A 24,412-nucleotide genomic window follows, 5' to 3' on the forward strand; every position below is an offset into this window, starting at 1 on the left:
ACACACACAGACACACACACACACACACACACACACACACACACACACACACACACACACACACACACACACACACACACACACACACACACAGAGAAACACACACAAAAACACCATCACAAACACACACACACACAGTCACACATGGTCACTTCTCCTCTGATGTCTGATCTCCACACACACACACACACACACACACACACACACACAAACACACACACACACACACACACACACACACACACACACACACACACACACACACACACACACACACACACACACACACACACACACACACACACACACACACACACACACACACACACACACAAAACACACACAAATACACTGCACAGGTCAAATAGACCTATATTCAATCTGTACAATGGTTGATACAACACAGTATCCCACCGGTCACAATTGTGACCGATCATAAAACACACTTTTTCATACACTTTTCCATGAATATTTCTAAAAATTATGATTGATTGTTTCAAAGGGATACTAATGACACATGATTTGGATATTTTTGTGTCTGGGAAAAATTTGGGATTAAATGGGTTAAATGAACTAATTTAATAATTGATGATCTTTACAATGCAACTGAATCAACACTGAACTGACTTCAGATGAACAACAATCAGCCGAGATTTTTCCTAAAAGTGCTCTGAAACAATCTTAATTTTAGGCTATAAAGCACTGTATAAATAAAGGTGACTTGCCTTTTTCTTTGATAATTTATAAAGTTTTACACATACATAAATTAACAGAGCATTTGATGAATATGATTAAAATCACTCACAAGGTAAAGATGGCAGACAAGTATTGGCTTTAGCTAAACTACATATTGCACTTTTAAGAGGTGTTTTTTATTCATATTACTTCTACTCTGTTCACAATATTTCACCTCACTGGTCGTGTAAATGTAGGCTACTCACACCCTGCAACTTTGCACGCAAAAAACACATTTAATTTGTTACTGAAACCCAAAGCATTGTAGTTACATGCACGTTCTGAGTTAGACGCGTTCCTGGGTCGACTTATTTTGTTGATCCTGGAACAACATTCCTGTCCGAAAATGTTATCACCATATCCCTACCCCTAAACTTGACATAAACTGTAAACATGTCCCTTAAATCTGATATGTTGATTGGAACGTTGATCTGTGAACATGTTGTATTTAGTGAAATCACATTCTGCATAGTTGCACAGTGCAGACAAGACATTTTAATGACTGAAAATAAAAAATAAAATAAAATAAAAACACCAGAAATTACATGACTTACAATGATTGATGAAAGTCAACAACTTATGAAGTACATGCATAATGAATTTCTGTGCAAATAGTTCATGAATGAGATGAAATGAATGTATTTACATTGGTTTTATTAAAAAGGCTCAATGTTCATTCATAGCCAGTTCTCACTGATAATCATCACCTGCTTGAAATACTAGGAATGTTAACAAGGGCAATGTCAAATATTATTATATATTTTTTATTCTGCCTATTTCTCCTATTTCTGCCTAAAGCTATATGATATCTACTACATGCTGGGCTGGTCACCAAATGCCTGCAACTCCATACAAACCACTATGATACATGTTTAATAAAACTGCAGAAAGAATAGAAATACAAGTGAGTAAACAAACTTTAAAAGCTATAAAGCATTATAACTCAAGATTTTCAGTCTGACACCTCGTTCTGTTCACCACTCAGTTGCTGCGTGTCTTCATCATCATCGTCACATGGAGGACGGTTACGCTTGAAAAATCCCACCTTAAAACAACGTTGTATGTTAACATGGATGGAGATTTATGTGGTATCACATTTGTGTTTGTTTTACAGTGATAAGCTTTGTTTGTTGTTGGCCCAGAGGTCTATGTGAGACAAAGCACCCTCTGCTGTTCAACATATAGAAGTACCTTCCAGAAGATGGTGCTCAGGGCAGCCAGTAGCAGGAGTCCAGCGATGACTGACACTACTATCCACCACACAGGAACCTCCTCTTGTCCATCCGGCCGTCTCCATACTATATTTGTATGTGTCTAGATAGAGTTTATGAGGGGGTTTAAGAGGAGTTGCATATATTACGTGCTACAACCCAAAGAACTGACGTCTCACCTGTGCTTTTCCTCTGGGCAGGACAACTGGCTGGATTTTTGAGGGCACATCTGTCACCTCATAGTGAGCCGTGGAGTGAAGAACGTAATTCACATATGGTCTCTGAGCAGAGAACAGATACAAACAGTGAGAGAAAGGGGTATGATTATTAGACAACTTCTTTAAATGTTTAGAGTTTGATCTTTAAAGTTTGGCCCACCTTTAAGAAGGTTTGTACCCACAGCCTGCTCATCACTCTTACAATGGCTCTCTCATCTCTCTGCAGTCCCGCAGCCTCACACTCAAACAGAAGACATTGGTCACCACTAGAGCAGTTCTGCACAGTGAGAGATTCAGCAAAAATTCATTACAATTTTAAAATATAATTGTATGAGTCCTGAAAGATGGATGCATTTGCACATGCTAAGTGCCTAAAATCTAAATGAATAAGCAGCTTCTGTTTACAAGAACGATCTGTGATATCACCCTCTACTGGTAAAGAAGAATCACAACATTACTGTAAAACGAAATAAAATAAAATATCGTTTAAAAGTTGGGGTTCTTTTTCTAAGTTGGGTTTGTTTTTTAACTAATACTTCATTCAGTAAGGATGCATTCAATTAATCAATAGTGACTGTAACACTTTTTTGTTACATTGTTACAAAAATCAATTTCAATTGAATTAAATGCTGTTCTTGTGAACTTTCTATTCGTCAAAAAATCCTGAATAAAGTACCATAGGTTCTATAAAAATATGATCACGTGACACTGAAGAATGGAAAATACTTGGAAAATATATTACAATAGAAAAGTTATTTTAAAATTGTAATGCTATATCACAATATTAATGTTTTTACTGTATATTTGATCATATAAATGCAGGCTTGGAGAGCATAAAAAAAAAAAAAAAAAAAAATCTACAACCCCAAACTTTTGAACTGTGTATACACTATATATATATGTATGATGTATATGACAAATGATGTGATAGAAGGTTCTGTACCACATGGATTGCATGTTGCCACTGCTGCTCATATTCAGTTTTTTGCGACAGGTCACGTTTGTTGAAATGATGAACCTGGCCTACGGTGACGTTGGAGGACTCCAGCTTCACTAACTGTGATAAATAGGTAGTGTAATGTTTATTGCCATTGAATACATAAATGGCATCACAAAAATATGTCATGATAATTTGTGCATGGTACCATGGTTATGCCACAGTACCTTGGGGTCACTGTGATTTTGCCAAGTAAGACATGTTCCTGGGTCGAAATATTTTGTTAATCCTGGAACAACATTTCATGTCTGAAAATTTAGTCCTAACCCCATCCCTACCTCTAAACATAACCCTACCCATAAGTTATCCCTAAAATCAGAGGGAAATGACAGGTGAATAACACTGATGTTGAAGCACCAAAGCCAGTTTGTAAGCCTAAATTTGACATAAACTGAAAAACTTGTACCTGATTGGTTGATTGGAATGTTGTTCCAGGATCAACAAAAATGTTGATCCAGGAACATATTGTACTTGGTGGAATCACATTAACCAGTACCTTGGAGTGACATGTATGATTATGTATGATTATGGTAATCATTCAGTATCATCAGTTATTAAATGTTATGCACATGTTAACACTGCACCACAGTACCACCACTGTACATCATTGTTTACAGATATTGCTGTGCTTTTTCAATAGTGTAATAAAGTATACTAGTATAATATAATAACAAATGTCTTATTCAGAGGGTTTAGTTTCAAAATCATAGTCAGTAGGGGGCACTCTCACCCCACGCGGGTCGATGTTGGAGTAGTCTGTTTGACAGGAGATGAGCTCTTGGGAAGCATTAGCAAATACATATAGCAGATAGGACTCGTTTTGTGAAACAGGAAACTCCAGTGTAAGCTTGGCATTCACCGGACTGGGGCCCATGTTCCTTAGCTGAGACAGGAAATTAGAAACTTGTGCATAAGTATGGTAAAACCGCTTAAGTGAAGGTGTTAACAATAATCCTAGACCTAGACTGAGAATATTACCTCATATACATGCTCTACGAGTGGGCCTACTTCATTCAAGTCTTCTGGATAATCCTTTGGCTCCCATTTAGCAATAGGCAGGACACAGTCAACAGGAGAAGAGATTCTGTAATGAAGAAATGAAATGGTCATTCAAACATGAACCAAACCAGTTTGACTTTCAGAAGAGTGAGAAAAAATATTCAAAAAGAAAATTTAGCGACTGTAGTGAAGCATGTTAATACATTTGATTTTATATATACGCTAGCGTTAACATTTTTGGGGTCAGTAATTTTTTTTTAAATAAGTCTCTTATTTATTACCCAGTGTGCATTTATTGGATTAGAAATACAGTAAAAACAGCAATATTGTGAAATAATATTACAATTTAAAATAACGGTTTTCTATTTTAAAATATTTTAAAATGTATTTCTTCCTGTGATGGCAAAGCGGATTTTTCAGCAGACGTTACTCCAGTCTTCAGTGTCACATGATCCTTCAGAAATCAACATAATATTTTGTGGAAACTAATACATTTTTTATTTGACGACATTCTTTAATTAATAGAAAGTTCAAAAGAACAGCATTTATTTGAAATATATATATTTTTTTTAGAACATTATACATTTCATCACTGTCACTTTTGATCAATTATGCTTCATTGCTTAATAAAAAGTATTGAATTATTTCCATAATAACAGTCTTGTGAATGGTTTATATATATATATATATAGGCCTATATATATATATACTTTAGCATATAGTTATGCTAAAGTATTCTATCAAAGCCTTCTATCAAATCATTATCCCACTTCTGTTTCGTGCTTCTTTGAAATGGGGGGGGGGATAAAATGATACAGTGTGAGAAAATGACAGTAGAACTAACCCACGCATTTCCAGGGAAGCTGCAGCAGTAACATTAACCTGCAATTGGACCAGGTTACTGTCTGGTTTCTGGCTGTTCTTACTGAAAACAATAAGAGAGACCAAGAAGAAGAAACAGAAGATAATAATCATTGGCATCATGAGCAACATGTACCAGAAAGCATTTGTTATGGAGCAGACAAGCTAGCACAAAAAGAGATTTTTTTTTTCCTGTTTTGTTTTGCTAACAGCACAGATGTTGTGTGTGTGTGAGTGTGTGTGTGTGTGAGTGTGTGTGTGTGTGTGTGTGTGTGTGTGTGTGTGTGTGTGGATGTTCAGACCTTCGTATTTGCATTTGGAATGTGATGTGGTTCTCCACTTGTTCCAGACCACCCATGCTGAAGTAAAGACCTGCTTTCAGCTAAATGAGAGAAAACAACCGAAAGCAAAATGTTTTACAACAGGCTTATCATGAATGGTCAAATGATTTGAGGTGGGTTATTATGTTGATTATGTCACCCTGACCTGATGTCCACCCTCCATGGGGTTTCCCAGATCACAAACCACAATGACTGAACCATTCTCCTTCTTCTGACCGCAAACCAAGTGACTGAAGTCCTGCAAAACACATTTTACACCTTATGTGACACAACTCGGCAATAATGCTACTATTCACAAGAACATATAATAAGTGTGCTGACAGAAAGGGGACAGTCAGATATAATTTGTTAGGCTTGATCTAGTTGTCTGGCCAGTGGAAGACAGTTTCTTAAAAATATGATCTGTTTGGAGAACTTGTTTTCGTGAAGACTATATCAACATCAGTACCATTTGAGTTCAGACAAACCTTGTACCAGTGCTGTTATTGTTAACTAAAACAATTGGTTTCGTTTAGTAAAATTAAGAATAAAAGAAAATATAAATATTAGGGGAAAATCTTAAACTTAAAACGAAAATTAGAAATGTTGCTTTGCCAACTAACTGAAATAAATAAGTTGGGATGCACCAATATGAAAATTTTGGCCAATATGGATACCCTATAATTTCAAAGCCGATAACCGATATATTGGCCGATCCAATTTTTTACATAATGTTTGAGAGCCTGATTACAAAAACAAAAGTCTCACCATTAAATCCATGTCCGAAGCACACGATTATAATGTGCTCATTATAATTTTACGTAGCCTATATGACAGATTATTGTCATGTTTTCAGTTTGTGTTTTGATCTGTTTTTCTGTTCAGTTCATGTTTGAGTTTCTTTGTTCATCCTCTTGTCAGGCAATTATGTCCGTTCACCATTCTCTCCCTATTTGTCACTATATGGCTAATTGATTTGAGTATTCTGTTCAGGTGTATATTTTATATTATCTCGTTTGCCCATGCATTTAAGCCCTGTTTCAGTCAGTCCCGCATTATTTCAGTTCTCTGTGATATGTGGTTTTATGTTTTCTTGTTTAAGTATTGGATTAAAGTCTCCTAGTAGCCTATCTCCTTCGTCGTGCGCTTTATTACAGCCACCTAATCCGTGACAACTATATGACAGCACATGATGTTGCACTTAACTTTTTTCCTTTTTTGAGGTGACTCCAATCGTAGTTTTAAAGCAATTCAAAACCTAGAGGTGGGTAGATTCAGGCTTCGTGAAACACTGAAAAAGTTGAAGCAAATGTGCCATATTTTGTCGAGGCTTCGAAACAATCCGACACCCGTCTCCATGGTGACCCCTAGTGGTCAGAACAGTGTAAATGCAACAAAAACCCGGGCTAAACATGCATAAAACAAATCTATTGCAATTTTTTTATTGAAAGTAAAAACTTTCAAACTTTATTATAATCTAATACGATTATCAAGTGTATATGTTCTTTTATCAATTGTCAGGGTTTGTTTTGTTTGTTCTATCAATGGCTCAGCTAATTAGGCCAGTAAGACTATTAATTACCATTATTCATTTTCATTATAGCCTACTAATGTCTAATAAAAAAGTATACAAATGTATAAAACTGATCAGAGATCAGGTAAAACCCAGACACTTGTTCAATGGTGCAGCGAATCCTGGGTTGTCCGATCATCGCCCCCAGCGGTAAACCATTGAAACTTCAAAGTGTTTCGAAACACTTATGACGTAATGAAGCCTTGTTTACTGAAACCACGTGACTCTGGCAGTTTGATACATGCTCCTGTCACAGTTGTGTTTTGTTTAGTTTGTTCATAATTTGAACATCTGGTTCATATCCAAGACGTCGGATATCTTCATTGTCATTATCAGTTCATCTGTATCACCTGTGTTCAGTTAATCATTGCCATCTGTTTGCATTTAAGTTCCGTCTGTTCAGTCAATCTTTGTCTGATCTATGTTGTGTATAATGTGTGTTGCTGCCTGTCCGGCTATCCTTTATATTATTATCATTAAACCTTTGTGTTGGAAATGTATCCTCATCTTCGTCTGCCTTCCTGCAACCACACGTGACAGCGCCGATCCATTGATTCGGAACAAAAGATTCGTAAAGACTTCGAAGCTTCATGAAGCAGTGTTTTGAAATTGCCTTTACTATCAAAACCCTTATGGTGAATAGTGTGCATCTTAAGTGTCTCAGCTGAAGGAAATAAACCATTATTTATCAGCTTTAACATATAGGCCAAATCTTCTTATTGGGCGATAACGATAACATTAAAAATGACCATATATTGGCTGATACTGATATAGAGGCCAATATTGTGCATAAGTTTATGTTGAAATAATAACATTTCTAAATTTACACCTGCAATAAAATAAAGCTAAATAGAAATAAAAATGACAAAAGCACATGATCAAATTGCAAAAACTTAAATGAAACCGGAAAAATATAAAAATGAGCTAATTCACAGTATTAATAAATAGGTAACACTTTATAATAACGTTCAGTTGTAAGTCATTTGTAAGTGGTTAGTTAATGATGAACTAATCATTTACAAAACATTCATAAATGATTAGCAAGTGATATGCTAACATTTTATGTATGTTTTGTAAATTCCGTTACAAGTCATTTACAAGTGATTAGTAAATTATTAACTAATCATTTACAAAACATGACTATGCGTTTCAATAAATTATGTTAAAATTTTGTTTATGTTTTGCTCACATCAGGTGCACAGTGGTTAAAGACTCCATGTGTTTCAAAGAAGACAGCTGTCTATACCCTCAGCAGTCAGCACTTACACTGCAGTACACACTACAGTGTTCAACACCTGTTATAGATGTGTAAACGCATGAATAAATAATTTACAACACTTTCTGCATCCCCTAATCTAAAGTGTAAACTATTCATCACTTGTAAATGTGTTACACATCATTCGTAGATTACCAGGATTACCAAGAATCAATAAGGCATAAGATCAACAAATTTTATCTACGAATGATGTGTAACACATTTACAAGTGATGAATAGTTTACACTTTAGATTAGGGGATGCAGAAAGTGTTGTAAATGATTTATTCATGCATTTACATATCATTGTGTTGAACACCGTTACTTACCTGTTACAAATGATCTGTACGTGTATTCAAGGCATTTACAACACTTTCCACACCCTCTAAATGCTACATACATACAAAAAAGTAACATAATTTATTAAACATTTATGAAACGCATACTCATGTTTTGTAAATGATTAGTTAATCATTAACTAATCAATTGTAAATGACTTAGAACTGAATCTACAAAACATACATACAATAATTAACATATCACTTATTAATAATTTATGAACGCATAGTGATGTTTCATAAATAATTAGTTAATCATTTACTAATAACTTGTAAATGACTTGTAACGGAATTTACAAAACATACATAAAATGTTAGCATATCACTTGCTAATCATTTATGAATGTTTTGTAAATGATCAGTTCATCATTAACTAACTACTTATAAATTACTTACAACTGAACGTTATTATAAAGTGTTACCCATACCGGTTTGGAACAACTTGAGGGTGAGTAAATGATGACAGAATTTTCATTTTTGGGTAAACTATCCCTTTAATGTTCTGTAGCTATCAACAAAAAAAACAGAAAAATGACTCACCTCCCGGTTGCTCACAACACCCTGATAGTGTGTGTGCGCTGGCGGGCTGATATATAGCTCAGTCTCGTAAGCTCCCTCTCCCTGATTTTCGGCCTCGATAATCAGCAGTGCTGGATTCTCATCGCCGATCAGGATTGGTTCTGTTGACCTGTTTTAGATAAAGGTTCGCTTAAGATAAAAGTGTGTAAACATTTCATATCTATACTGTAGCTAACTAAGGAACCTACGCCACTGCTTTCAGCTTCAGGTCTGGAATACAGATGTTATCAATACCACAGTTTAGTATTATCCGTGCCTAGACGCAACAAAAAATGTCAACAGGTTAATGTTAATAAATATGTGCCATTGTAACAACAAAAACGATATGTGCAGCCTTCACCTGTCCAAAAGCGACACTTTGTCCATGCAGCACTGCATCTTGGGAGTCAGCCAGACTGTAGTTCATTGAGAAGAAGATTGGACTTAGCTTGTCCTTAAACTCAGGCTTAAAAGGAAAGGATTGAGATGAATGATAACTCACGAAACACACTGCAACATTAAAATTTTCTTGCTTTTTACATGACAAAAAAAGGATCATTAAGAGAATTTGATTGCAGAGAGATCACATGAATGACCCGTTGTGCAGTTGGGAGCACAAAAGCATTCTTGTTTTCATTTTTTTATTGGTACTCTGAGCAAACTGGATCTAATTTATGTGTGTATAGTTTTTGTACTCTCAAAAGCACTTAGAACATTCAGTGATCTGCAACATGAAGGTCACAGGACTTGTGGTTCTTATCCACAGGTCACATTTTCAGCGCATCAACATTTTGATGAAACACACCAGTAGGTAGGCCGTGAAGTTCCTACAGACATCTCCTGAGTTTCTTTCCATCGAGAGTTGGAAGTAAGCGTATGGCTGGTTAGAGTCCAGTAGGAGGGTTCGTCTGGCCATGCTCTGCTTCATCCTGTCCAACTGAAGCTCTGTGTTGAGCACTAGAGGAAATATTTTGCAAAAAGCTGAAAAGCCTGCAGATCTTTGATAACACCTTTAATGCACCCTAAATATTTTATTTTAAGATCCTTTATATGTACAATAAGCTGAATTCAAAACTCTAATAAAGGCTTGTTCACACCAAGGACGATAACTATAACAATAAAGATATAGTTTTAAATGTAAAATGAATAGCAGAGTTCAAACCAGAACTATTTAATGGCAATGAGAAACAATATCGTTGGAATCACTTTTAGAACGATGTTTTCCTGCTGATGAAACGCTCTGTTTATTACTAAATTATTTCATATGGATTACATACAACCTGATCTCACGGGAAAACGTACAAATTCTACGAGGTGGCTAATTCGTACGAATTCATACGACCTCACTCGTACGAATTAGTAAGATTTTTGCAAAATCGTACATATTTTACGAATTGCCCAATTCGTATGAATTCATACGAATGACCTACCCCTGACCCCGCCCCTAAACCTACCCATCACGTGGGTTTAGACAAATCGTACAAATTCGTACGAGTGAGGTCGTACGAATTCGTACGAATTAGCCAACTTTTTATCATTCGTACGAATTCGTACAAATTGGTCGTGAGATAGTGTTGTTACATACCAATCTCCTCAGGAATTCTGTGTCCAGATACACTGATGCATGCCATAATTATAAAGCTAAGGAAAAAGAGAAAACAAGTGGAGATGATAGATATTCTATAGAAGTACCACAACCATGTGGGTTGACATTCAAAGCAGAAAATATGGATTGCTGATCAATGGAAGTCCTTGATGTATTGAGTTTACTCCTAAAAACGATGTGGGTGTATCAATAGCTCACTGTACCATTCCTCACACGAACTCTTTTAATCCTTGAGAAGCTTTTTTTATAGCTGACTAGTCAAGCATTTTGAATGCCAGCCTCTTGAATCATAATGACACAGTAAAGCTGTCTTTTGTACTAAGTTCAGAAACATTACCAAGTAATGAAGGTGCTGCTCTGGTGGAGTCGACACAGTTTGTCTTCAGGGTTCAAAAGTTCAGGGAAGAATAAGAGTCGAGCCTGTGTCCTCACAACAGCTTGTGCTCTAATAAAGTCAAACACGTTATTGATCCAACACACAGAATCATAGTTCAGATCAGTGGTTCTCAATTGGTTGGTCACGACCCTGAGCAGGGAAAAACTGCTTAATGCATATTATATAATTCATAAAATAATATAATAAAGGATTCAAGGATAAAAGGAAATTCTTTGGTTTACTTTCATATGATAAAGTAAGTTTGGCACTGTGTTGGGTCACCATTTGATGTCTAATGTAAATTCCGGGTCCTGAAGCAAAACCAGTTGAGAACCTCTGCTTTAGACAAATATTGAAAAGGATGAAGTGTATATTGATTACAATAATGAATTTAAGGGTGTTTGCAGTAATTCAGATGATTTTAAATTAGCACCTGTAGGTTGCCACTTTGCTCACACCCCAAGCACCAATTATGAGATCTAAAAAAAAAAAAAAAAAAAAACATATTATATGCCTTGAAACACCACCAAGTGAGTGAAACAGGGATTGAGCTACAAGACAGCCATGTTAAATTGGAGGAAAAGAAGTGTGGGGACTACTTTGTCTGTGATAAGTGACCTAAGAGCACCAAGAGTCCCTCTTAAGAGATTGAGGTGTTTTGTGTCAAAAAGCATTGCCATGTCCACACTGGACCCCAGTGTCAGAGCCCTTTTCCATTTACATCTGTACTAAGAGGGCTGTGGCTCTGACTAAAGCATTCCTGTCTCATGGTGACTCCCAAACAGCTCTTTACTCCTCCCAAGGGATTGTGGGAAAGGGCTGTTAGTTGAGATTGTTCACAACAGACATTCGAACTTTGAGGACAGTCTCTGAAGCTTTTGTTGGCTCTATCATCCGGTTATTTGTGGGTTTTGTACTCCAAGCATGACTCATAGATGGCTATAAGGGGTTGCTGGGAAGGTTATGGTATTTTGATGCAGTGACCCAGCTGAGGTTTCCAGGTCAGATTTTAATGGAAGATAATGGGAGGTGAACAGGGTTCTGAGCTAGGTGAAAAGAGCTACAATTTGCTGACAATGGGTTGAGGCATTATTTTTAAAAAATGTAACAAAATAAAGTAAATGTGAATATTGAATTAAGTTTACCCCAAAAATGAAACCTGTCACCGTCATGATGTTCCAAACCTGTACCACCTCAAATCTTCCATTGAACACAAAAGGAGATCCATAGAATGAAAGTGTTTACATGCTTGTATATGGTGGCTTTCATTGTATGCATTTCATTGTATTCTTTATTGTTCCTCTTTTTGTGTTCCAGAGAAGAAATAATGCATGAATGCTTTTCAAATATTTTCAAGTAATATATCACATACCTGGATATCCATTATCATCAATATCTATCCCTCCTCTCATGCTGAAGCCAAACATTGGAGGATCTATGAGGGTGTGAAACGGGCTCTCGATGACTTGAACATACTGGGTGGTCAAACCATCACTCTGACCCAGGTAAATAAACACCTGACCTCCTTCACCAGAGCCAGGTGCCCCCACAGCTACATCTGAGAATAAAGGAATATTAAATCACATTTGTTTATTTTTATTTAAAGGTGCAATAAATATACAATCATCCAGCATACAAAAAGAGGATTTAGAGAAAAAAGAAAAAGAAAAAAAAAAGTTAACTTTTCTACAATTTTACTTACTACTACACTGTAGAATTATGTATTTTTGACAGTAAAAACTACAAATGACCTTATCAAATCTGTATGATATTTAAAAAGACAATACTTTTAAAATAGTGTTATTGTATACTAATTTTGGGGTCAGTAAGATTTTTTTGAAAGAAATTTTTAACTTTATTCAGCAAAGACCCTTTAAAAGTGTCTGTAAAGTTTTATTATGTTACAATGCTGTTTATAATGTTGTTCTTTTGAACTTAATATATTAATTAAAGAAACCTGCAAAATCTATCATTTTAACAGTTCTGGTCTGTATAATTCTGTTTTACTGTCATTGTGTTCTGTTTTCCTCATTGTGTATTTTTTTTTCCATGATTCATTATTAGATTGTGAAATAAAGACTTTGTTCATTCTCATACATTGTGCGTTCATTACAGTGCACCAACACCTAACAATCCACAGTTTCCACCAACAGTTTCCACAAAAATATTAAACATCACAATCACACAATCAGAAATGTTTCTTGAGCAGTAAATTTCATCATATTAGAATGATTTCTGAAGGATCACGTGACACTGAAGACTGGAGAAATGATGCTGAAAATTCAGCTTCGCCATCACACGAATAAATTGCATTTCACAATATATAAAAAAAGAAAACAATTATTTTGCTGTAATAATATTGTCACGCTTTAGGTTGCGTGAGGCACGTCGAAGCAGACTCAGAAGACAGGATGAAATGACAACAGGAATTTAATATAAACAGAAACGTACCAAAACTACAACACAGTGTTGACGAGATCCGACAGTGAACAGAGAACAATGAGGAACTTAAATACACAGATGAAAATGGGAAGACAACAGCTGAACATGGTGAGTAATGATGATGATCGCTGGCAGGTGCGAGTAATGGTGAAGTGAGTGCAGGTGTAAGCCGGAGAGGATGATGGGACATGTAGTGAAGACAGTGACTAACAGGTGACCGTGACAAATATTTCATAATATTACAGTTTTTTTCCAATCACATACATGCAGCCATAGTGAGCATTAAAAAAACTTAGTTTTGGAAAACATTCAAAAAATCCAACCAACCCCAAACTTTTGAATGGTATAGTTTAGGTAAAAAGTTATAAAACATCTCTGTTACGGATGTAACACTCGTTCCCTGAAGGAGGGAACGGAGATGTAGTCGACTGATTGGAATCACGCTTAGGGAGCCTGTCATCTTCGAGTATTGTTAAAATGAGCCAATGCACACTGGCGTGCGTGAATTGCATCACACGCTCCGCCCCGCAGCGCGGGTATCAATACAGAAGTGGATGCATGCACCAGTTGTTTTTTGCTGAGGAGCCGAGTGGAGCCCGGAGTCAGCGGTGGTCCAGCAATAGTGGCGACGGGACTATGTCTCCGTTCCCTCCTTCAGGGAACGAGGGTCACACACGTAACCGAGACGTTCCCTATCAGTTCGGTCACGTTCTACGTAGTCGGCGTGTCGACTGATTGGGATCCTCTATTAAAATGCCACTAGAGCTGCCACCTTCCAGCACCTAGACAAAAGCCTCCTGATCCCCCCGCATTATTGAGGTGGAGATAGGACAGGGCTTAGGCCAGGGAAGTCACTGCTGTTCCACAAGACCACTTGGAAATCGTTACCCTTTCGTTCGAAGGAATACGCTGCGGAAGCCACAACCTGCCCGTAGGGAGGTAACATGTGGGGAATAACACATATGGACTGGGCAGTACAACATATGGAATGTCACTGAGGTGGCTCCAGCCTATAAGGGAAGACCAAGGGAAGGGAAGGGAAGACACGGGCTCGCCGCAGGGAGCCGTACCATGGAAGAATACACATATGGGATCGCCGTAGGGATCACAACATATGGACCCAGCCTAGCACAGGTTCCACCAGTGCATACGAGTGTTAGGCCTGGTATCGGACGCTCCGCCAGTTCCGTTGCCGAAGGGTGTGGAGGAACTCAACAGGGTTTGGCTAAAGAGGAACTAACTGGAGCAAGAATGGCGCAGCAAGTCGACACTTTGAACCGGGCTTACAGTGAAACTGGCTTCATGTGAAGGGAGCCCACGGGAAGCAACAGGCTTGACACATAGGCTATTTTTCTAGCGAATGTGTTGGTGTCGCCCAGCCTGCAGCTCTAAAAACATCTGTCAGCGAGGCACCCTGTGTCAACGCCCATGAAGGAGCAATACTTTCTCTTTGGAGAGGCTCACCACCCAGGGGGCACGGTGCACCTTGGAAATATACACCAAGATGATGGCAACCACTTATCCAGTGGGCCAACCTCAGCTTGGAAACAGCCATCCCTTCTGCTGGTCTCTGTAACAGACAAGAGCTGGTCTGAGGTCCTGAGGCATTGCATTCTGTCCAGTTATAACTGCAAGGAGCGGAAGTGACGGAGAAAAGCCAGGGCTGGGTCTGCCTCCTCCGGGCAGTGCTTGCAGGGTCACCACCTGGTCCCGTTTTAAGGGAGAGGTAGGAACCTTGGGCACATATCCAGGCTGGGGTCTCAGGATACCGTGAGAGTTGCCCGGCCTGAATTCCAGGCACGATTCGTCGACCAAAAATGCGTGCAGGTCCCCTACCTTCTTGATAGAGGCAAGCAAGCAGGAGAACTGTTTCTTTAAAAACAGGATTTTTAACTCAGCTGCCTGCAGTGGCTCAAGGGGATGTCTCTGCAGTGCAGTAGCACCAGAGATAAGTCCCAAGAAGGTATAGAGGAGTGCAAGGCGGATTCAGTCTCCTTACTCCCTCAGGAACCTGACGATCAAGTCGTGATGTGCGTTAATATAAAGGCAACATACATTTTGAGGGCGGAGGGAGAAGGTGGCCCGAAGCGGGTTCTCAGTGTGTGGTGCAACACTTACCTGTCTCTACATGATGGCAGAGAGTGCGTGAGAAGGCGTGACCGGGTCCTCGAACCGCACCCAGCTGCTGGCTGGCGATACAAGAGGGGGCTGAGGGGTGCAAGGCTTTACAGGGTCGCACACTGCCAGTCTGGCCCTCTTGGGACCAAGGAACAGAGGAAATAGCTCTTTCTTTGAAAATGGAGACAGTGGCGGAACAGACACACACACAAACACAAACAAAGTACTCCACCTGTGAATGAGGAGTGAGGGACCCACGGGGCGTTCCCGGGCGGGGAACCCCTCACTGTGATCCTCAGATCACCCATCTCACGCGGCACTCCTGCCTTCTTCTGGGAAGTTGGCCCAGAAGAAACACTAGAGCAGGGCGTGGGAATAGGGACTCCAGCTTCGCGGACGAAGGCGAGTCTCGATCTCAACACCGCGATGGTCATGTTCCCGCAGTGAGAACATGAGTCATCCACAAAAGCTGCCTCAGCGTGCTTTAAGCCCAAATACGTGATACAGCTATTGTGACCATCAGAGGGGGACAGAGCCCTACCGCAAACATACCCGTGTTGCTCTTTCAGGAAATGGGAACCGTCACCAGTGAAGAACTCACTACTTCCACCCTCAACCAACCGTCAACAAACACGTTAGAAATTTGATGCTGTTAAAACAGCAGTTGAGAGCTTCAGAAGCTCGCAATCACCGCTGCAATCTCGCTGTAGAAACACCAGCACTGGGAGAGTCTTCCAGAAGAACACCGACACACTCGCTCGTTGTAACACAACAACACTCAGAGACATCGACACACGATCGGCTCTGAAGCTAAAGACAACTGGTGCGTGCATCCACTTCCATATATATACCCGCGCTGCGGAGCGGAGCATGTGATGCAATTCACGCAGGCCAATGTGCATTGGCTCGTTTTAACAATACTTGAAGATGACAGGCTCCCTAAGCGTGATCCCAATCAGTCGACGCGTCGACTACGACGAACGTGACCGAACTGATAGGGAACTGTAAAATTATGTTACCAGAAGCCCCTGTGTGTTGCATCACTTCTGATTATATTTTATCTAAATACATATGCTTCTTTTTTCTTCCCATGATACCTGAAACATTGTCATATACTATTATGTTGAACAGGATTTGTTTTACAGTGTAATCTCATGACAATGCTTTCCTTAAAATAAGCACTGAAACTCAGCATGAATCTGAATTATACTGTCACAGCTGAAGAACACCTGACCCATTTAGGTCAAATCACTTTCAGATGCTGCTTTCATAACAGAGAAAAAATATATGGCTTGTGCTCCTGCTGTTATTAAGTAACAAGATTAATTTGATTGCAGCTAGAAAAAAAGATTCTGATGGTGATGAATGCAATTTTATATAACAGCAACCACAGTGCCTAATTTAACACATTGCCATCTTTAAAGATCAATGCCTGGGGCAACTGACAGATTTTCCTTCTGATTCATACTTTGTCTACATTAAACTCATTTGGCTGTTCATTTTCTTCTTGTACTTATACACAGATGGTTTCTGCTCAGAATTATCAATAAAAACATTAAACTGCATGTTATTTTCACAGTAAATACTACTTTGTAGTGTCAGAGCAGTCCTCACCATTAAACCCATCATGGTCGATGTCTCCCAAAGGGGCGATGGCGCTGCCAAAACGCCCATAGGCATATGTCCCTGTCAGCATTTGGTTGGGCCTGGAGGAGAAGGAGAAGCCCTCTCTTTGCAGGTAAACATATACTTGTCCCACTTCTCGAAATTTCTGAGTGGACAGCTGCTCCATAAAAAGCGGTGCTCCAATCAGGATGTCATCGCACCTGATGACCACAGAGAGGATATAATTCATTTTAAAAAACATTTAATAAATTCTCATGAACTACCAGAACAAGAAATTAGTCTCTGCAGGAATCATTTACCCATCTCTGTTGATATCTGTTACTGCCACAGAATGCCCAAAATAAGATGCTATCTACAGAAGACAAGACAAAAAGTTAAATTACTGCATTTAAATCTTTAGTGTGTGTCCTTACCTTGACAACATACACTACCGTTCAGTCTGGGGCAATTTTTTAAGTCTCTTTTGCTCACCCAGTCTGCATTTATATGATCAAAAATACAGTAAAAACAATAATACTGTGAAATATTATTGCAATTTAAAATATTAACAATATTATATTTGAATTGTCACATGATCCTTCAGAAATCATTCTAATATGAGGATTTGATGCTCAAGAAACATTTATTATCATTAATGTTGAATTGATAATATGTTTTATGACTGATACTTTTTGTTCAGAATTCTATATAGGCTATATATATATATATTACTGACTCAAACCTTTGAATAGCGTATAATAATTTTAACAATATTTTATCGTTAAAGACAATGTATTGTCTTGTTAAATAACAATTTTCACTGTAAATTATAAGGTAATTTATACTCTTTACTGACAAAAATATATAATTTTACAGTGTAGTTGTCACTTTGTGGGTTTTGTTTCTTGTTCCTTGTTCTTGTCTGTCATGTGATCCCTTGTTCTAGTCATGTGATCCTGCCATGTGTTCCCTTGTCTGTTGTGTCATGTTGGCATTGGGTCAGTTGTGTTTAATTGTTCACAGGTGTCCCTTGTCTTGTCATTAGTCTTTTGTGTATTTAGCCCTCATGTTTGCCCTGTGTCTTTGTTGAGTATTAGCAATGTACGAGCTTGTTAAATCTAATACATTATAACAGTCTTTCTTTACTATCACTTTTGATTAATTTAATATATCCTTAAATAAAATCATTAATTAAAAATAATAATTCTGACCCCAAATATTTGAACCTATAATAATAGACACTACTGAGAACAATTTAAACACAATTGTACTGGTTCATATCCAAATCAAATTTAACCACAGATACAAGTTTAACCTGAGTGCCACTAAGCGCCTTCATGATTTGCAGGGGCTGTGATGCTCCATTTATTATTTTGACCTAAAAAAAAAAAAAAAGAACAGTACAATGACTGATTACACTGACTAATTCCATAGTCAACTGTGTAACTGTGCAAGAGCTTAACTGGAGTGCATAATCATCCACATAAAAGTGTAAGAGCACTTACAGAGCCTGCAGTGTGCAGATCGTTTGGGACGCCAACAACATAATCTGCAATCATTTTAAAATAAGAAAAGTCACAAAATATTGCTGATAAGAGCAGACCAAACTTATGTTGCATTTTTCTAAAAGCTTCTGTTTAAATTAAATATGTAAAAATTAAGATAACTTGTCAATTATGATTATCACCTGGGACATGGTCTTCATTAAACTGCCCAGCAGCAACAGAGTATCCTATGATGCAGAAAAATGAAGAATCCTCAATGGATGTTTCAGATTTTCATTATCATTTTATCATTATTATTTTTAAGTTTCTATATGGAACCTTAAAGTGTTCTGTCAGGTGCTTCATATATAGAACATTTTAGGGGTTCCCATCGTGGGATCATTTTATGGATTTAGTTCTAAATTAATGGTCTAATTAATGCGCTATTTTTGGTCTCTGTTTTGAATGACAGGTGTCACATCTTACCCAGATACAGGTCGTAGTAGTCATGCCTTTGTGGTGTTTTGGTCTCACCGTTCACTGAATGCTTGGAAGAGAACGTGCTGCCACTGCTTATGATGTTTGCAAGAGATACAGTGATTATCTGACCTGAAGTAAAAAGAAAGGTTTACATAGTTATAGTCACAGCACACTTCACAAAGACATATAGGCTAACTCCCACTGAAAGTGCTGTGCACATTTCAATGCACATTTAAAACAAAAACCCTCTTTTCAAATGTTTGAATCACACTATCACAGTGAACTTGAAGACAGCCACGAATCGAGTGGACTTCTAGCTTTTCTAACATATTTTACCTTGAAAATAATAGCCTCCTGGTGCACCAAGTATCACTCTGCCATTCTGTCACAACCAACGCAAGCAGTTTTTACATGCAGGAAAAAAAAACGAGATGTTAAACTATTTAAAGCCTATTGCAAATTACTCCACTGCCAGAAAAGAGAAACAATGTACCTTGGTGATGTCTGTGGTAAATCCAGCCTCACAGTAACGCCTGTCAGGATCTGTACACGGTCAGAGTACTTGAAACATTAGGCATTGAGGGTAATAACAATGTATTTGTATTTCAAATTTATAAACACTGGTGTAAATCTATAGCAGTTACATTTCTGTTTGTGACAGCAGTAAAATTCAGTGTCTTACAGCCTCTGTTGTAAATCGCCTCTACAAATTCTTCCCTGCAGGGGGCGTAGTTTGCCAACTCTCCTGTTTGCATGTTCAAAAGCTGGCAGTTCCCAACAGGCGTGTTCATGGCCTCCTCCTTTTCCAAGAGCACGTTCCAGTGGAACATGGGGGCACAGGCCTAGCTCATATGAAACATATAAAACTCGTTTTGAACTCCGAATTAAAACCGGGGAACCCCCCCAAAACGTAAATACAAAACATATTTCTCACTTTATCATATATTTATAGATGACAAAAACGTTACTGTTTTGTTTAAAACATTTTCACTAAAGCTGATGTTAGCTTTCAGTGTTTGAGGCGGCAAAATACAATTAGGGTTGCTCAAGACAGACCTAAAACTACAGGAAGAAATCCTAGAATAATTTACATTCTATGACCAATTATAACAAACTATATCAAACCTAAAAATATACAGCTTTGGCTGAAACAAACAAGATGCTTAAATCAATTCTATTAACTAGCTTTTGTGAGGGCTGTTTGTGAAATGCAGTAACTCACCAAGATGTAGTTCTTGTAGGTTCGAACTGAAGCGCCCAGCCACTGGTTTGATTTGTGAGCCATTAGGAGCATTTTACCAAATGTGATGTTTTCATCACCTATGAAACATTCATTGAAAAAAAGAAAGAATTTACTTTTACTGTATTATGACAACATTTCATGATACCAAATATTACATACTACAGTGTTTCCCACAGGAATTTGTGAAACTGTGGTGGGTGGACCTCTGTCCTTCTAGGGGTGGTCTGGAAGCATGACTACATTGATGTTTTTACATGTTTAAGTTAATTCATCAATCTAGTGCACTTTGAGAGTTCAAAATTAATTGCATCCGTGCATTGTCTTGTACCTGAACTTTAAAGGGGACTCAAACCTCTTTTTAGCTGTGATATAGTGTTTCAGTCTACATTACACTACATAATAATAATAATAATTTTATAATATATTATTCCTATGACAGTAATAGCCATATATTGTAAAAAAAAAACATTGCAAAAAAATGTTTGTCCTAATTTCTATACTTGAAAGAGATAAACCACAAGAGCTTTTAATTTGATGGAAACTGCATTCGAGCTTTACAAATGGGTCTCATTACAAATCTGGTGAAATTCTGTAATCGTCAACTATGCAAATGTGAAAATAATGCGTAACTGGTGGCCGTTAAGTTCCCACATGCACGCTAAACTCAGCACGTGCATAGATGAAGTTCACTGCATTCATTCACTGTGAACTGAGACGCGGATCTGATCACGTGAGCGAAGTGCGCACTTCTCTCTGTGCGGCACAGTCAGTCTTTTGTGAATTGATAAGGACACAAAGCCTTCTCGCACTTTTGATTTTAGTTTGTTTGACAGCAATGGCAAAAACACGACATTAAGGACCTTTTGTTATTATAAGAAGTTTAAATACATTTTCGGGCCGCCACAGACTTAATGAATGGGAAGCATTAAAATCTATTTGTGGTGGGCTGACACAAATAAATAAATGTATGGGAAACACTGCATACTGCATACTTAGCCTGTACATATTACATGATGCCATACTCACCTTTTTGGTCAAAGTTTAAAGTCTGACACGATTCTCCACTTGTCGAGTCACACATGAAGACAGAGCCACCATGCGAGATCCCAGGCTGCCTGGTGTTTGCTCTGGGTGCTCCAACGACCACACTTATACTGCAGGGTGGACACCAGAGCATACACAATCAGAAATGTTCACAGAAAACCTTCAGCATTTTTACATAAAAAAAAAAAAACCCATAAAACAGAGAAAGAGAGAGAGAGAGAGAGAGAGAGAGAGAGAGAGAGAGAGAGAGAGAGAGAGAGAGAGAGAGAGAGAGAGAGAGAGATCCGACTATAGTTCGAAAGTTTTTATTCAGCAGGAATGCATTCAATTGATCAAAAGGGACAGTAAAGACATTTATAACCACAAGATTTCTATTTCAACTAAATTAAATTCATGAAAAAATTTATCAAAGTTTCCAATTAAATATTAAGCAGCACAATTTTCAGATTTTCTTTATCAACAAACCAGCATAATAATGATTTCTGAAGTAATGGCTGCTGAACATTTAGCCTTGTCATCACAGCAATAAATTACATTTTGAAATATATTAAAATACACTCTTATTGTTTTTACTGAATTGTCAAATAATTGCCTGCCTTGGTGAGCATAAGAGACTTGTTTCAAAAACATAAAATTTTACTGACCCCAAACTTTTGAACGGCACTGTATAATTGTAGCATTATTATAGTATCATATTTGGGTGAAGGGCTTAAAGGGATAGTTCACCCAAAAATGAAAATGCTGTCATAATTTACTAGTACTAATACTAATAGTATTTTTTTTTCCCTATAAGTCAATGGGGTCCATCAGTCGTTTGGTTACCGACTTTCTTCAAAATATCTTCTTTTGTGTTCAGCAGAAGAAAGAAAGTCATACAGGTTTGGAACAACATGAGGGTGAGTAAATGAGGACAGCATTTTCATTTTTGGGTGAACTATCCCTTTAACAGATTCTAGAGCAGTTAACCAGCTAATCCATATGCAGAACGTTTGCTGTGGAGGTGAGCACCACTCACCTTTTGCTGCTTGACTGATAAAAGTCCACTGAGAAACCAAAGTAGCTGTCTTCAGGGCCAGAGAAGACTGTGTAATTGTTCAGATCCAGGTTAAAGCCACTGATGTGATTTGGATAAATGAGCATGGACAAATATACAGTAAAAAACACCAGAATGACGTTCAGCCTTTTCTCCATCTTCTCTGAGATTTTTGGAGTCGTCCAAACTCTTTCTACACAATTCTCTCTGCCATTAGGAAGAAGTTAATGTTGCTCTGTCCCTTTGGAAGATGTCAGCACAACTCGTTATAATACTCTGTGGTTATTGGAGTTAATATGACACTTGTGGGTGTCTGTTTCTGATGTGCTTCCTTCAGATAAGATGAGGAACATGCCATGGGTTTCCTGAATGCTCAGTGTGTTGTGGCATTTATAATTAAAATAAATAAATTAAATTAAATTAAATAATAAATTAAATAAATGAATTTTAAAACATTTTCTGTTTTGAGATTGCAGCATATGAACACCCAGCTATGCCTTTCAATGAATCCACATTAGAGAAAGTGAACATGCCAATGTACCAAAATGTAATTTGACAACAGCTCAAAATAGACAAAAAGAAGGAACATTTTCAGAAGTGATAGCAGAGAAGTGACAGAATTATGTAAGCAGAGGCAATGCTCAGGAAGTCTCATCCTAAGAGACAACACACTTCTATAGCTACTCATCTAATCGTAAAAACGTTATTACATTTTTCAATGTTCTTTTAGATCTGTTGCAGATTTGGGTCTGAGTGCAGCCTGGAGCAATTCATTAGCTCTTTAAATATGAAAATTTACTTGCTGTTCAATATGCCTTCCAATAAATGTATTAGTTGTTGTTTATCCAGTCTGATGGCTGAGTGAATGTCTTTCCTACTCTCTTTATTGCGTCCTTCCCATAGAGGGGACACACAGGTCAGATTAAGTACTGTATGTTTGGGGATGTTCAAATATGACTTTATTTCTGTGCTTTTCCCAGTGCATGTTAAAGGAGAATTCTTTTTCTGTTTCTGTTTTGTTTTGTTAAGTTTCATTGTTCTTTTTTTTCACTACATTGTTTTATTTCACAAAACAAGATGTATGCTTATATTGTTTGAATTAACATTAACCAGCCACATTACAATTAGTTTTAAAAAAGGGATGCATGAATAAGCATTAAATATTATGCTTAATGTTTGTTTGATGTCGTGCATTTCTATTCTGAGACAATCTGTTCACTTCAGCCTAATAAAAACAAAATGACATGCTAAATATTTACAAGCTCAGAGGGATTTTCATCTTATTTTATGACATTGGCTACATTCTGTATTGCACTGAATTCATTTGAAAAAACTACGCAAAGATAATAAACCTAAGAGGCAGATATATTGATATAAAAAAACAGTCAAGGACAAGGGAATGACGTTTGCACCAAGAAGCTGTCAAGGTTATGTTGTCATTCCATATTTCCCTGTGTGTTTGTGTTTGTTCCTTTGATTGATTCATCTCACTCACCTGTTGTTCATTAATTAACTCATTAGTTCCCCTTGTTTGCTCTGTGTAGGCCTATATAAGCCCTCAGTTTAAGTTAGTTCTTAGTTAATTTTGTCCAGCATTGTTTGTTAAGTGTGTAGTTTTGACTTCTATTCTCCTGTGTCTTTTCCTTTTTTGATGAAAAAGTTTTTAGCTCAACAAATCTAACAAGTACCAGTCGAGCGAGAGATTAGATGCTGTTTGGACTGATCCTGATATCATGGCTTTTAAAATAGGGATCTAAGCTTGGAATTACACACCTACAATCCTACAATCTCTGTCAGTAATGGATGGTCTGAGGATGTGCTAATTTGCTTTAGTTAGTAAAAAAAAATTGGACGTTCAGTCAGTGATGTCTTAAACAAAATTGCATGAGATACAAGGTTTATTTGAATGACTATGAT

The 24,412-nt window shown here is 37.6% G+C and overlaps 1 protein-coding gene across 2 annotated transcripts; it reads right to left on the bottom strand.

The window, feature by feature from the left end:
• Positions 1-1,207: 1,207 nt before the first annotated feature.
• itga2b (integrin, alpha 2b) lies at positions 1,208-22,784 on the bottom strand. Of its 2 annotated transcripts, none has more exons than XM_084431051.1 (30): positions 22,478-22,784; positions 21,445-21,572; positions 20,398-20,495; positions 19,858-20,017; positions 19,669-19,718; positions 19,512-19,557; positions 19,230-19,304; positions 18,899-18,943; positions 18,717-18,760; positions 18,527-18,589; positions 17,532-17,584; positions 17,221-17,432; positions 12,419-12,604; positions 11,480-11,525; positions 11,008-11,115; positions 10,650-10,705; positions 9,870-10,021; positions 9,426-9,530; positions 9,274-9,341; positions 9,047-9,194; positions 5,508-5,600; positions 5,324-5,403; positions 5,005-5,085; positions 4,140-4,245; positions 3,892-4,044; positions 3,108-3,221; positions 2,325-2,441; positions 2,126-2,227; positions 1,927-2,049; positions 1,208-1,780 (listed from the first exon to the last, which is right to left on the bottom strand). In XM_084431051.1, the coding sequence occupies exons 1-30, from the start codon at positions 22,651-22,653 to the stop codon at positions 1,688-1,690; spliced, it is 3,081 nt and encodes a 1,026-aa protein (XP_084287177.1). In that variant the 5' UTR covers positions 22,654-22,784; the 3' UTR covers positions 1,208-1,687. The 2 variants fall into 2 exon arrangements, with proteins under 2 accessions (XP_084287177.1, XP_084287176.1); XM_084431050.1 differs by having other exon boundaries at positions 19,182-19,304.
• Positions 22,785-24,412: the final 1,628 nt, after the last annotated feature.

Source organism: Rutilus rutilus, assembly GCF_951802725.1.
Source record: "Rutilus rutilus genome assembly, chromosome: 1".
Lineage (NCBI taxonomy): Eukaryota > Metazoa > Chordata > Actinopteri > Cypriniformes > Leuciscidae > Rutilus > Rutilus rutilus.

Coding starts and splice junctions, on each gene's coding strand:
- itga2b (XM_084431050.1), bottom strand. CDS start 22,653: ATGGAGAAAAGGCTGAACGTCATTCTGGTGTTTTTTACTGTATATTTG. Junction 19,719..19,857: donor GGCGATTTACAACAGAGGCT/GTAAGACACTGA, acceptor GACCGTGTACAG/ATCCTGACAGGCGTTACTGT. Junction 5,601..9,046: donor GTGTTGTGAGCAACCGGGAG/GTGAGTCATTTT, acceptor TGTGTTTTGCAG/GACTTCAGTCACTTGGTTTG.